The 13063-nt window shown below is 35.2% G+C and overlaps 2 protein-coding genes across 3 annotated transcripts; one reads left to right on the plus strand and one right to left on the minus strand.

Annotated features, from left to right (window-relative positions):
• Window positions 1-488: 488 nt before the first annotated feature.
• LOC132053161 (uncharacterized) lies at window positions 489-7527 on the plus strand. The gene is made up of 8 exons (XM_059445047.1): window positions 489-528; window positions 2775-2930; window positions 5809-5912; window positions 6074-6115; window positions 6206-6293; window positions 6554-6653; window positions 6953-7059; window positions 7150-7527. Exons 2-8 carry the CDS (start codon window positions 2800-2802, stop codon window positions 7271-7273), a joined length of 696 nt encoding a protein of 231 aa, XP_059301030.1. The 5' UTR covers window positions 489-528; window positions 2775-2799; the 3' UTR covers window positions 7274-7527.
• A 909-nt stretch (window positions 7528-8436) lies between these two features.
• LOC132053162 (uncharacterized) lies at window positions 8437-12803 on the minus strand. 2 transcript variants are annotated; one of them, XM_059445049.1, is made up of 4 exons: window positions 12348-12803; window positions 10662-11768; window positions 9955-10497; window positions 8437-8963 (listed from the first exon to the last, which is right to left on the minus strand). In XM_059445049.1, exons 1-4 carry the CDS (start codon window positions 12531-12533, stop codon window positions 8874-8876), a joined length of 1926 nt encoding a protein of 641 aa, XP_059301032.1. In that variant the 5' UTR covers window positions 12534-12803; the 3' UTR covers window positions 8437-8873. The 2 variants fall into 2 exon arrangements, with proteins under 2 accessions (XP_059301032.1, XP_059301031.1); XM_059445048.1 differs by having other exon boundaries at window positions 10662-11771.
• Between the last annotated feature and the right edge of the window lie 260 nt (window positions 12804-13063).

Consider the following 13063-nt stretch of genomic DNA (forward strand, 5'->3'; position numbering starts at 1 on the left):
AAATCTAGAATTTTAGTATTTTCAGCTATCTTTTCAAGCGAAGGACAAAACTTAAAGGCGACTAATTTGAAGGACAAAATTAAAAACTTTTTATTTTTATGCTTGAGTAGGGTTCAAATCTAGAATTTTAGTATTTTTAGCTATCTGATTCTAGATTTGCAAGCAGCCCAAGCCCATATCAAAAGCCCAAAAAAGCCAATTAATTTGTAAATCAAGGACAAATAAAGTCCATTAAAAACCACTCCATAAATTCTTCTCTCTCAAGAATGCCAAAAAATGATTCTAGTAATTTGATTTTCAATTTTACTTCAAGCCCTTATGAACTGTTATTAAGGGTTTATTAGTGATTAAAAAACAATGTTGCAAATATGTAATAAGAGAATGAGATATGAAATATTTATTTGTCTTTTGAAAGGTTATTTTCGATTTTACTACTCAATATTGAGCTGCCTGGACTATAGAAATAAGATTTTGATTCAGTTTTTTTTTTTCTCTCTGATTCTACCATTGTTCCTCGTTTAACGTTAGGTAATTTGATTTGCTCTTGTAATTTTACTTCAATTTCCGTTATGAACTGTTATTATAGGGTTTATTAGTGACTAAATCGCTGCAACAATGTTGTTTTTTCTAGGGTTTAGATACATGTTTATGTTTATATATGAATTATACTTATTTGCTTCTTTTTACACTAGTTTATTTTCGATTTTACTACCAATATTGAGCTGCCTGGACTATAGAAATAAGATTTTGATTCAGTTTTTTTTTTTTTTTTTTTTTGGTTGAGTTTATTAGTATTGTTGTTGTTATAGTGATGGTGATCATGACATTAGGTAATTTTGATTTAATTTTTTGTGTTTTTACTTCGATTTCCCCTCTAAACTGTTATTATAGGGTTTATTAGTGTTTAAATAGCTGGAACGATGTTGTTTTTTCTAGGTTTAAATTTTTGTGTGTTTATATGCAAGTTTCAATGTTTGTTTTTTTCTACCACCGATATCGAGCTGCCTGGACTATAGAATTAGATTTTTATTCAGTTTTTTTTTTTGGTTGTTGTTTTTGTTGTTATTGTTTATATATGACATTAGGTAATTTTGATTTAATTTTTTGTGTTTTTTTTTCCCCTTTAAACTGTTATTATAGAGTTTATTGGAGTTTAAATTGCTGGAACGATGTTGTTTTTCTAGGGTTTCAGTACATGTTTGTGTGTTTATATGTATGGTTTCCTTCGTTTCATGTTTATTTTCGATTTTACCACCGATATTGAGCTGCCTGGACTATAGAAATAAGATTTTGACTCGTTTTTTTTTTTTTTTTTTTTTTTTGTTGAGTTTATTAGTATTGTTGTTGTTTTTGTTTTTATCATGATGATGATCACGACATTAGGTAATTTTGATTTAATTTTTTGTGTTTTTACTTCGATTTCCACTTTGAACTATTATAGGATTCATTAGCGTTTAAATTGCTGGAACGGTGTTGTTTTTCTAGGGTTTCAGTACATGTTTGTGTGTTTATACGTATGGTTTCCTTCGTTTCATGTTTATTTTCGATTTTACCATGAATATTGAGTTGCCTGCACTAAAGAAATAAGATTTTGATTTAGGTTTATGAGTTTGTTTGTACTTTTATTGTTGTTTTTTGTTGTTATAGTGATGGTCATCATCAAATCTACAACTTTTTAAGATCAACGACATGAATCCTACTGTTCTGTTTAACTTCAATTTTCCATGTGAACTATTATAGGGTTCATCAGTGTTTCCATTGCTGCTACGATCTTGTTTTTCTAGGGTTTCAGTTCATGTTTTTGTGATTCTACGTATTGTATTAGCTTAATTCTTAGATTTCTATGGTGGCTTCGTTCGTTTCACGTTTGTTTTCGCTTTTACCACCGATTTTGAGCTGCCTGCACTAAAGAAGATTTCTATTCAGGGTCCCAAGTTTATTATTATTAATAATTAGTAGTGGTGTTGTTGTTGTTGTTGTAGTAGTCCTTGTTATTGTTGTGATGATTATCATCAACTCAATTATATTTTGTTTGTTTGTATTTTCACTTCAATTTCCCCTTTGTGAACTATTATAGGGTTCATCTGTGTTTCCATTGCTGCAACTATGTTGTTTTTTCTAGGGTTTCAGTAGATGTTTTTGTGTGTATATAAGTATGGTATTTTTTATTTTATTTTTTGCTTCTTTTACCCTAGCTTAATCCATACTCATATGGCGGTTTCCTTCGTGTCACATTTGTTTTCGCTTTTACCACCCGTATTAAGCTGCCTGCACCAAGGAAAGAATAATTCGATTCATCTTTAACACTTCTCAAAAAAAAAAAAAAAAAAAAAAAAAGAAGAAGAAGAAGAAGTAGTAGATTTTGATTCAGGTTGCGGAGTTTATTAGTGTTGTTGTTGGTGTTGTTTTTGTTATTATTGTGACGATGATCATCAACTCTACCTCAATCGAAAACAGTTTAGGATCAACGGTTCTAGTTGTACCCACTTCCATTCCAGTTTGGGTTTTGAGTTTCATCATCATCATCACCAATCCTGAATTAGTTGGGGTTGTCTATATGAATACTCTGTAACAAATCCAGGCTATTTGACCCCATGTAGTTCCAATTTTAGTTGATGAATTTACTTTTACTGTTATTATCAACAATGAGTGAGTTAGTCTCGCATTAGTTGGATCAGTAGTCAGCACTATGAGTCATCTCTACCCGTTTGGTACTATTTGGGCCTATTGATTCCAATTTGGGTTTCTGATGAAAATTACATTTTTTTGGATAGATTTTGTCTTGGAGAGCTAGAAGATATGACGACGGCAGCTAGACCTACTTGGGCACCTGCTAAAGGTGGCAACGAACAAGGTGGAACTCGGATATTTGGTCCATCTCAAAAATATTCTTCAAGAGACATTGCAGCTCATACAACATTAAAGCCCAGGTTAGTATTCTTGTCCCTGTCCTGTCCTTTTATTTTCAAGTTTGTTCGACTTTTAAGGAGCTTTTGTACCATATATTTTCCAATGGGCATGAAGAGACTTTAACAGTAGGTGATGTCTTACCGAGTATAGGAGATATGGGCTTGTGGAAGTTCATTGAATTAGTAATATAGTTTTCCGAAGTCATTTCATTGGGTATGATTTGGTGCTGTTGGACGATAGAACAAATGAATGTGATAATAAATTGGTTAAAATCATGATAAAATTAAAGTTGTTAAAATCAAATTGATGTTCCTATGATGATGTATCTATAACTGAGATACAGGGATAACTATGTGATTTCACGTTTTCACAGTTCTTTATCAAGTGATTTTGTTTAACATGTTCCATAGCCAGTAGGATTCTAAAATTATTAGCAGAAATATTTGGGAACTTGTCAGAAATTTGGGCTAAGACTTAACTTTGATCTGTTATTCTGTGTTACATATATCTTATCCACGCCCCAACAAAGTAAATTAGTTATGACCACCCGATGAAGTGGGTTGGAGTATTTATTTATTATTTTGGGGGTTGGGGTAGGGGTCATGGATGTATCCAAAATTCAATTGCAGTCTGTGTGTTTTTTCGAAGTAGAATCTCCTTGAGGCAGTTGCACTGGATATTTTCTACTGACTCCTCTTATTATTCTAGTGGTCAAAAGTCTGTTGGAGATTTAAGCCCAAAGCGCAATTAAACAGTGGCCTTAGCAAAGAAAAGTGGCAATGAAGAAAAAATAAAAAATTGAAATGTAATACAAGCAGTGTTGTTAAAGGCGAGCGCCTTCTCGCCTTTGGCGAGAGGCGTGGCGGCGAGGCTCCATCGCCTTTTATAGGCCTTCGACAAAAGGCGAAAAGGCGCTAATGGCGCCATGGCGAGGCGCCCAGTTATGGCGAGGCGAGCAGAACTCTTTCTAAAAAAAAAAAACTGTGGAGGACTTAAATAAAAATTAGGGTTTTTTGTTTGCCTCCTCCTCTCTTCTCCTTCAAGGTTTAGGTACGTCTCTTTCTCCTTCCTTCTTTTTCTTCAGTTCTTCTTCTTTCTTATTTTCGACTTCTGCTTCTTCTTCTTTCTTCTTCTTTTTTCCGGCGACAACTGCCCTATTTCCGGCCACCTCTGTTTTTTTTTTTTCCCTTCTTCTATTCTCTTCTTCTTTTTCTGTTTTTTCTCTGTTTTTTTACCCTCTGTTTTTTTCTCCTCTGTTGTTTGCTCTTGTTTTTTTCTCTCTGTTTTTTCCTCTGTTTTTTTTTTTCTCTGTTTGGACCAAAAGTTCAATAATTGTTTAAATTTTGTTATACAGCTACAAACAGTAGGTTCAAATTCAATGGACTTTTAGTATTGCACTATTTAAGTGTTGCTTGTCTTGTCACTTATGAATTATTGAGTCATTGACTCATTAGTTCTAGAAGAATTTTAATTTTTGGAATTGAAATATTTGCTAATATGTTATTGCTAGTGAGATTTTGATTATTTACATATGCAATTAAATATTTTAATTTTTTTTTTAATTGGCGCCGCACTTCAAAAAATACAAGAAATGGAACTATAAAACACTGAATACAAGAAATGGAACTATAAACACAAAAGATAATTATTTGTACAAAAGAATGGCAAAGCTATAATTTGTTTACATATGTTGTTGAACCCTTAAAGATAAAACCAGCAGGGAAGGTGCACCCGCTTTTAGCACCTTAACACCTACACTAAAGCGCCACTTAAGATAGGCAAAGCTCATTACTGATCTTTAGCGAGTTTCAAGGCGGAAGTGCTCTTTAAATGAGCCTTTAACAACCCCGCTCTTTTTTTTAATAGCCGTGGTATGCGGGCCAGCTTTCATGCACCTTGACTAATTCTATAAGGTACCTGTTACCTTCCACCAATACAAGTACCGGGTAAATTTGTCCACCAAGGCTTGGGCAGATGGAATAACCACCTAGTGTTTTCTTTCCGCTGGGAACTGAACCTGAAACCTCATGTTCTCAATCTTCTTCATTAATCTCTAGGGCACAACCTTGGGTGCGAAACTGCTAATGAACCATCTTTTTTGTTAACCCAAAAAAAAAAAAAAAAAAAAAAAAAAAAACTAATAAACCTCTAACAACACCACTTTGAAGTTGAGGTAGTTGCCTATTTGGGGACTGGTAATATTGCTCAACCAACTTTGCCGCAGTTGAAGTTCAGGTGGAAAAGGTTGAGCCCTGCACTATGCGAACTAAGCCTGGTATTTAAGTTGAGAACAGTGGACGAGCTGATCCATTATCACTGAGTTTCGGAGGCTGCAATTGGTCCTAAGGATTTTGCCTCAGACAGATTTCTCGGTCATAAAAAATATTGCTTAACCAACCTATGAGAGTAAGCCAAGTCAAGATTTGTTCATAGATGACAACACTGTAATGTAAAAACGTTCTTCATGTGCTTCCTGTATCAGAAAAATGTTGAGAGTATTCTTCATTTGAGTCTTTTGAAACGTTATGATTCAGAAGTATGATAAGGACCTATTTGCATCTTAAAATTTCCAAAGAAAGGCATGTGCAATTTAAAATCGTTCCACTTTTATTTGAAAGTAAAAGATGTTTGTGATAAAGATTTAAAAGCTAAAAGATATAACATGATGTGTCTGTTTTGGGACCAGCTTGAATGGTCAATACTTAGATTACTTCTACATTGATTGATGAATTTCCTGGAATGTGAAATTGGAATGCTTATTACAAGTTCTAGAGTTTCTCATTGCCTGAATAACTTTTAATTAGTTGTTCTTGAGATGAACTCTTAATTAATTGTTTTCTAATCTATAAGCTGATTCCAAGTTGTTAATGTCTTTTACTGTTGTCATGCATGGCACAGAAAGGAAGGACAAGACACCCAGGATGAGTTGCAGAAGAGGAACCTACGGGATGAGTTGGAGGACCGTGAGCGGAGGCATTTCTCTAAAGATAAGGGTTATAATGGTAATCAAGTCTCGACATCACTCTCTCCTGTTACCCCCCACAACCAAAAAAAAAAAAGAAGAAGAGGGGGGGAGAGAGAGAAAACATACCTACCCGCAGACTTTTAAATTGTAGGCTGACTTTGCTCAATGCCTGATTTTTGTATTGTTATTCGATTGTAGATGACAGAGATCGTAGGAAAGGTAGTCAACTCTTTTTGGAAGGTGAGTTGCTGTTATTTGTTGGATTAGTCTTGGATTGCAGACAAGTTTCTCATGAGCTTTCTCGATTAATTGACGATATTGTTGTTGCAGGATCTAAACGAGAGATTGAAGATCGTATTGTTCCACGGAGTGCTGATGCTGATGATGCTGATGTGAATGTCAAGAGTGATGATGAGAGGTTTGTAACTTCTCCTGTATTTGTACAGATAGATTGTTATCCATTTACAACTTAAGGATTAATATTCCCAGGAAAGGCACATCGTTTATTCATCTTTCTTGTACTATAACTAAACTGGTAGAATGTCACGCGCTAAGTAAATGTGTACCATTGCTTTTTCAATGTGATTTCTTCTCTTGTTTGTAGAATCTGCTGTTAAACTTTATAATAATTGTGAGTCAGGAACTTATAAGTTGTTAATCTGTTTTCCCTGAGATTAGTGATGATGATGATGATGACGACGACGAAGATGATACAGAAGCTCTCTTGGCAGAACTTGAACAGATAAAGAAAGAAAAAGCAGAGGAGAAACTTCGGAAAGTAAGTATAATTAGATGCCCATACTTTATTTACTTGTAACTTTAGCTATTAATTTCGTTGTTCTATAGACTACAATTATTGAGGTTAAGATCATATGGATGGAGAGCGCTCTCTCTTGGACGAGTCTTCGTGTGAAATTTCTGTAATTTTGCCTGCTGCCATCCAAATATGGCATTATGTGATGGGATTTTATCTAATCATAAAGAGGAACTACCAATTTCACATTCATGTAAAAAGGCAAACAGTCATGCAATGTAGTCTGACTTGTTATTCGCTTTGTAATTGTGTGATTTTGGCAGGAAAGGCAAGAGCAAGAAGAAGAGCTTAAAGCAAAGGAGGCAGAATTATTGAGAGGAAACCCTCTGTTAAACAGCAACCAGCCAACAACTTTCAGTGTGAAGAGAAGGTTATCCACAAGATCTGGCTTTTACAAGATTTTGTAGCTTCTTTTTTTGTTTTTCCTTTTGTCTAATCAAAATGCTTCTCCTATTGTCAGGTGGGACGATGATGTGGTTTTTAAGAACCAAGCTCGTGGTGAAATGAAGGCAACCAAGCGCTTTATCAATGATACTATCCGCAATGATTTTCACAGGAAGTTTCTTCACAAGTACATGAAGTGAAACACGTCTCTGAAAAATGCTCCAAATGGCCAATATTGTGTGTCCATTCATGCTTAGCATGCAGTGTACCATCAACTTAATCGAAGCGAATTGAACTGTTTTGTTGTGTTTTGTTTACTGTAGTGTGTATGTATTATCCTGTTAACAAGCATTTATGATCCTTAAGTTCTATGTCACGATAAGTACCGTGACATTGCCATATTGACTAATATGCATTTGCTGTGATTAAACCAAATCGCTATTTTTCATCTTTCTATTAGGATCAAAAGTCCCGAATTTGCCTATGCTTACTTTCTAGGATTTCTGGTTTCATATTTCAAATTGTTCACCTCTTAAATTTCAAGAGTTGATTGCGCCTATGGCTGGCACTTGTTGGCATTTTCCTCCTGATTTAAATTGATTTAGGGAGAATTGTGCAAATGCCTGGTTTAAGAAGTTGTCATAGCACTGGTTACTTTAAAGGTGCAACCAGCCCCATGTACAATATTATCGATTGAGTTTAAGTTATACATGTTCTGATGGTGTAAAGTTTATTTGTTGTCAGTGACTATAAGAGATCATTTCCTCGTTTATTATTATTTGAACTATCAGGTAATTTATTAGGTAATGATAGGTAAATTTCTTGATAAGCATTACTTAGTAATTTAGTAAAGATAGTACGTAATTAACTGGCTATTACGGGTTAAAATTCATTAATAGTATAAAGAGATTTAAGATCAGTGTATATGTAACTTAACTCATCAATTTTATCAGTTTGTTGCATCCGCAATGAAGTGAACGACATAACAAATGACAAGATCTATAACATAACTCTCTGATAGAAAACACTCAAAGGCGTGACTTAATAGTCAATGAAGAGAGATTTTGCCAGATCAAGCTTCAATTCCCAATGATAAAATGACTCTAGATGATTTCTTCGTATTCACCTAAGCATTAGTGAGCATACATCGTATTTGTGCTGGTCGGAAATAGCAAGTACCTGGTGAATTATTTAAGTTTCAAAAAGGAAAAAAATGAAGAAGCTCTTTGATAGAAAGAATTGGCTGAAATGCTTCAATGCGAAGCTGCTAATAATGTATGATGATTTCTTTTCCAGCAAGAACCAAGAAGATGAGTATATGCATGCCATATCAAGAAAATATTAGTAAAAGGGAAATAAGACATTAGAAGCTTGCAAATTGTGGTAACTCTCTTCACACAAACCAACATTCAGAAAAATGATATACATAAATATACAGTAACCAAGGAGCTAGCAACTTACCTACACAAATTGACAGATCTTGGAGGCATACATAAGACCTCGAGCCAATTTGCTGAAAAAGAAGAATTGACAGATGTTGCAGACATACACAAATATCGAGCCAATTTGCAAAGAAAGACGAATTGACAGATTTTGGAGACATAGTGACATACATAAACATCGAGCCAATTTGCAGAGAACAAAGACAGTCAATCACAGGGAGAAACAAAGCCAACCATTGATCCGCGAAAAAGATTCAATGCTATTGTAATACTTCGCGATCAAGCTAAGTTGCAGCATTTCTTCCCATGGCTACGAAATGTTTTCAGCAGGTGTTGGAAACACTGGTTTTTGTTCTACTCATTCCTTCTGTGCTTCCAGTACAAAATCAACATACAAATCTTTAATTCCAATCACAACTGTAGTTATTAGCGGCCCCATTATCGCTCCCTGCATAACATAACCACGAACAATTAATATCAAGCAACACCACCTTTAAAACGAAAAAAACAACACATTCTCTTTCTAATGCTTTTAGGAAAATCACATGCATTTCTTCAGCTAGCTCCGCACACCTCCACGATTTTACCAGTACCTGCTACCTCTCATCAGACATGTATGAGCTATGAGGTATCAGGGAACTCTTCCCACCAAGGGTTAGGCAGATGGGAAGAAATTAATGACCTATTGTTTTTTTTTTCCTACTAGCATTTGAACCTTTGTCCCCAAGGTTTTCACTTATTTTATTGACTGCTAGGCCGCACCCTTGGGTGTTGGCACTACATAAAGAATATTGCTACTCTCTCTTTTCTCTTCTTCTACTTCGTCTATTATTCTTCATAGTGTCCCATAATTCGGAAATACAGATTCGAAATATTCTATTAAACTGCTGCATAAGTTCTTTAGGTAACGCCATTTCATCTGAAGTTAACTGAGCAGACTCTTCCTCTAACGCCATTCATCGGATCCTAGTTATTCATGGAACCGGTAATTCCTCGACTTCATAGGCATGACTTAAACTAAGGTTGAGAGACAGAAGAATAGAGTTTAACAGGAAGGCACTGTGTTTTTTTTCCCCAAAGGGAACATTTTTCTTTCTTTTTTGTGTTTTTTTCGTTCTGTTGGATAACGATATATGAGCCTCTTACACTTTTTCTTCGCATGGTCAAGTAGAGAAAAAAGAGAAGAAAATACAGTCAGACCTCTCAATAACAATCCTCCTCTATAACAATATTTCACTATAATGGACAAGTTTTTTCTTGGAACTGGTTTTACATGTTATGTTATACATGTTCTCTACAACAGCATTTCGCTATAGCAGCAAAAAAATAACGCCGTTATATAAAGGTTTGACTGTACTTGAAACATATGCTAACAAAGATGCAACTATGCAAGGAAATCTATGATAGCAACTTAAGGGAGAAAGATGTTTGTTATTTACCTCAACTGCTGAAGAACACAATGTCATTCCACCGATAATGCTGAGACCAGTGAGATAAGCACTATAGCCCTGTATATCATCTTGAATTTCGGAAGTACCATAATCCATAAGCACAAGATGAATAACGGATAAGCTAACGGCCAATATATATCGACCTTCAAACACTAACTGTAATGCTGCTGGAACAGTCGAAAGCCATGTAGGGAAAATCGGAAACAGAGGACTGATAAATGCAAGGACGGTCGACATGTACAAAAAATGTATAGAGTATAATCTGAACAAGAGCCAAGTCAAGCATCCCTGAAAGAACGCAATCTCAGCAGTCGCTAAAATAACTCCAGAAATTGCTTTATCAAGAACTTCAACACATCGAGTCCTTGCAGATTGGGATATCGGAAGCATGCATATTACTTGTTCCGTTGCTCCTCCGGACTCCGATGTGATGAGATAATATAGTACCCAAAAGAACACCATCGATTGAGACACGAAATTGAAAATTCCTGCAGCTCCTGAAAGTATAGAACTTCCGATCAAGAACATGACCTGCACCAGTGGCGAAGCCAGAAATTTTGCTGAGGGTGTTCAAACTTTAATAAGTAATATATATTTACAAAAATAATTTTTGACATATATAGACAATAGTATTATTTTCTATATACAGAGTATAAATTTTGACAAAGGGTGTTCAACTCATCACCCTTACTGACCTGCACGCTGCTACCTAAAAGTGACGTGCCAGTAACAAGTACCCCTTGCATAACATTTGTTCCTTGAAGGGCAAAGCCTTTTGCCTTTTCAACCAAGTCCTTTCTAGTGATCAGCAATTCCTTGAAAATCGCATCCGCTTCTGCGTACATTTGTGCCCATTCACGATCCTTAATCCTCCTTTTAACGCTCATGATTTTCTGAGTAAATCGAGAGCGGGATGACAAAGCCGTAGACCGTTCATTATTCACCGGTGTCCTAATAAAATGTTTGATCCCGGAAACAAATTCAGTCATATTGTATTGCTTCGCGTAGCTATCCATCTGGTCGAATACTGTCTCATACAATTGACTAGTATAATTATCCACCATCCCAGGTACATCATTTTCATCCATCCATTGTTTGATGCCAATTTTCTCAGCATAATTACTCTCTTCTACACGGGATTTCAACGCAATAACCGCGTCTTTTCCTTCCAATCCAATTTCATATGAGAAAAAAACCGTACCTGCCAACGAACCAACACTCAATCCGATAATCAGTCCTACCGCCACTATTGTTTTCAATCGTTTCAATATCCCTCTAGTGAAAAAAGCCGATATCGACAGTCTACGGAAACTTTGACTTCTAAAAGACGTTACGGCATTCATAGTAGACTCCACACTGTTAGCAGGAACCATAAATCCCAATGCAAGAAGTACTAGTGATCCAAAGAGACCAATTTCCTCATATGCCATAACAAACACCCAAAATGAAACTAGCCACCGAAACAACATAAAAAACCCGCTTCGATTGCGCTTCAAAGTACTGCCTTTTTGTCTCCTAAGAACAATTCTGAAAATCATTTCCCTAATATCAACAAGGGTTCCAACAAAAACGTGAAATACAGCAATAGGGACAGCCAAAATAGTCTCTGTGAGGCCTAGTTTCAAAGGTTCAGACCAAAATTTAACAAGGGCTTGCTGAATTCCTCTTAAAGGTATTGAACAAAGCACTGCCCACAAAATAGGCCTCAAATATTCTTCAAGCAATTTGCCAACAGCATAAAGAATGAAAATTGTGAATGCAAGACCAGCATGAGCCATGGCTATAAAGAGGGCCAAGCGTACCTGCTGAGACATAATATAATTAAGTTATTAAAAGTATGCTCTCTCTAACATCTTAAGCATGTAGAGGTGCTAGATTTAAGTCTTACTACAACAAATTATAAAGAAAAGAATTTCAACGTACGTGCCCCATGAAAAAGGAATCAGGCCCCCACGCGAGGAGCATATTGAGACATAATATAATTAAGTTACCCATTGTATTGTATTACTACTTTAATACAGTGTCTGTTTTAGTTGTTATTTAAATTTTATTAGTATCGTATTGTTAAATCTGTTGTTATGTAATGACGAAAAGTGTCGGTTTATGGAACTACCAATTTGGTGTTACTAATCCTATAGTACCTTCTACCTTACCTTTTCTTTTCTACCCCTACTGTACTTTTTTGTTTGTTTATTTGTAATATTGTAATTATTTTTCAAATTGTTGGTGTGTGGCAATATGACAAGACAAAAGACAATGACAATAAGGCTATCCAATCATTGTATTTATCAAAACAATACAGTACAATACGATACATTATGAAACAATATATAACAACCGTCCAAACAATTAAATTAAATGACCACAAATTGAAATAGTACCTGAGATTCATCTGATAAGAAGTTATGATCTTTGGTTTCTTGGGTTTTAGGGGGAGTTTGTGTTGAGCCATTGTTCTTGAATTGTGCATCAGTTTTCATCATTGAAGCAGATTGGAACATTTCTTGCCATGGTGGACTAGAGTTACTTGATTCATTCATGGGGTCAGAGTAACTTACCAGCTCCATTAACAACACACAATCTTTCTCTCTATTTCTCTCTCTCTCTCTCTCTATATATATACTGAAAATGTCAAATAAAAATCAAATATTTGACACTTATATTCCAAGAAAGTTTTGGGAAATCTAACAGGGCAAGAATGTTGGATTTTTTTCAGGAGAATAAAGTAATATGCTGACAAAACAAGTTGCAGAGTAACTGAAAGGAAGGAGGCATTTTGATTCCAAGAATGGGAAAGTGTAGTTAAACTTCAGTCACTGACCACAAATGATGTCAACAGTATCTTTTCTTTTTTGTTTTGTTTTTTAAAAAGACGTTACTTAGTATTTTGTTTTAATTTTCTTTTCAATGACATGATTATTTTTCTTAACTTTTTGGAATCAAATATCTCACTTAAATTAAAATGATGAAAGTCATGTTTGTTGGTTCCAGTGGGACCTGCCTTACTTTGTTTGCTGTCAACTTGTCTCCTCATTTTTTATTCATAATTCCTTATATTAGCACCTTAGTCTTAAGACCTGTTTGACCACAAGAATTA

This window comes from Lycium ferocissimum, chromosome 4 (genome assembly GCF_029784015.1).
Source record: "Lycium ferocissimum isolate CSIRO_LF1 chromosome 4, AGI_CSIRO_Lferr_CH_V1, whole genome shotgun sequence".
NCBI lineage: Eukaryota > Viridiplantae > Streptophyta > Magnoliopsida > Solanales > Solanaceae > Lycium > Lycium ferocissimum.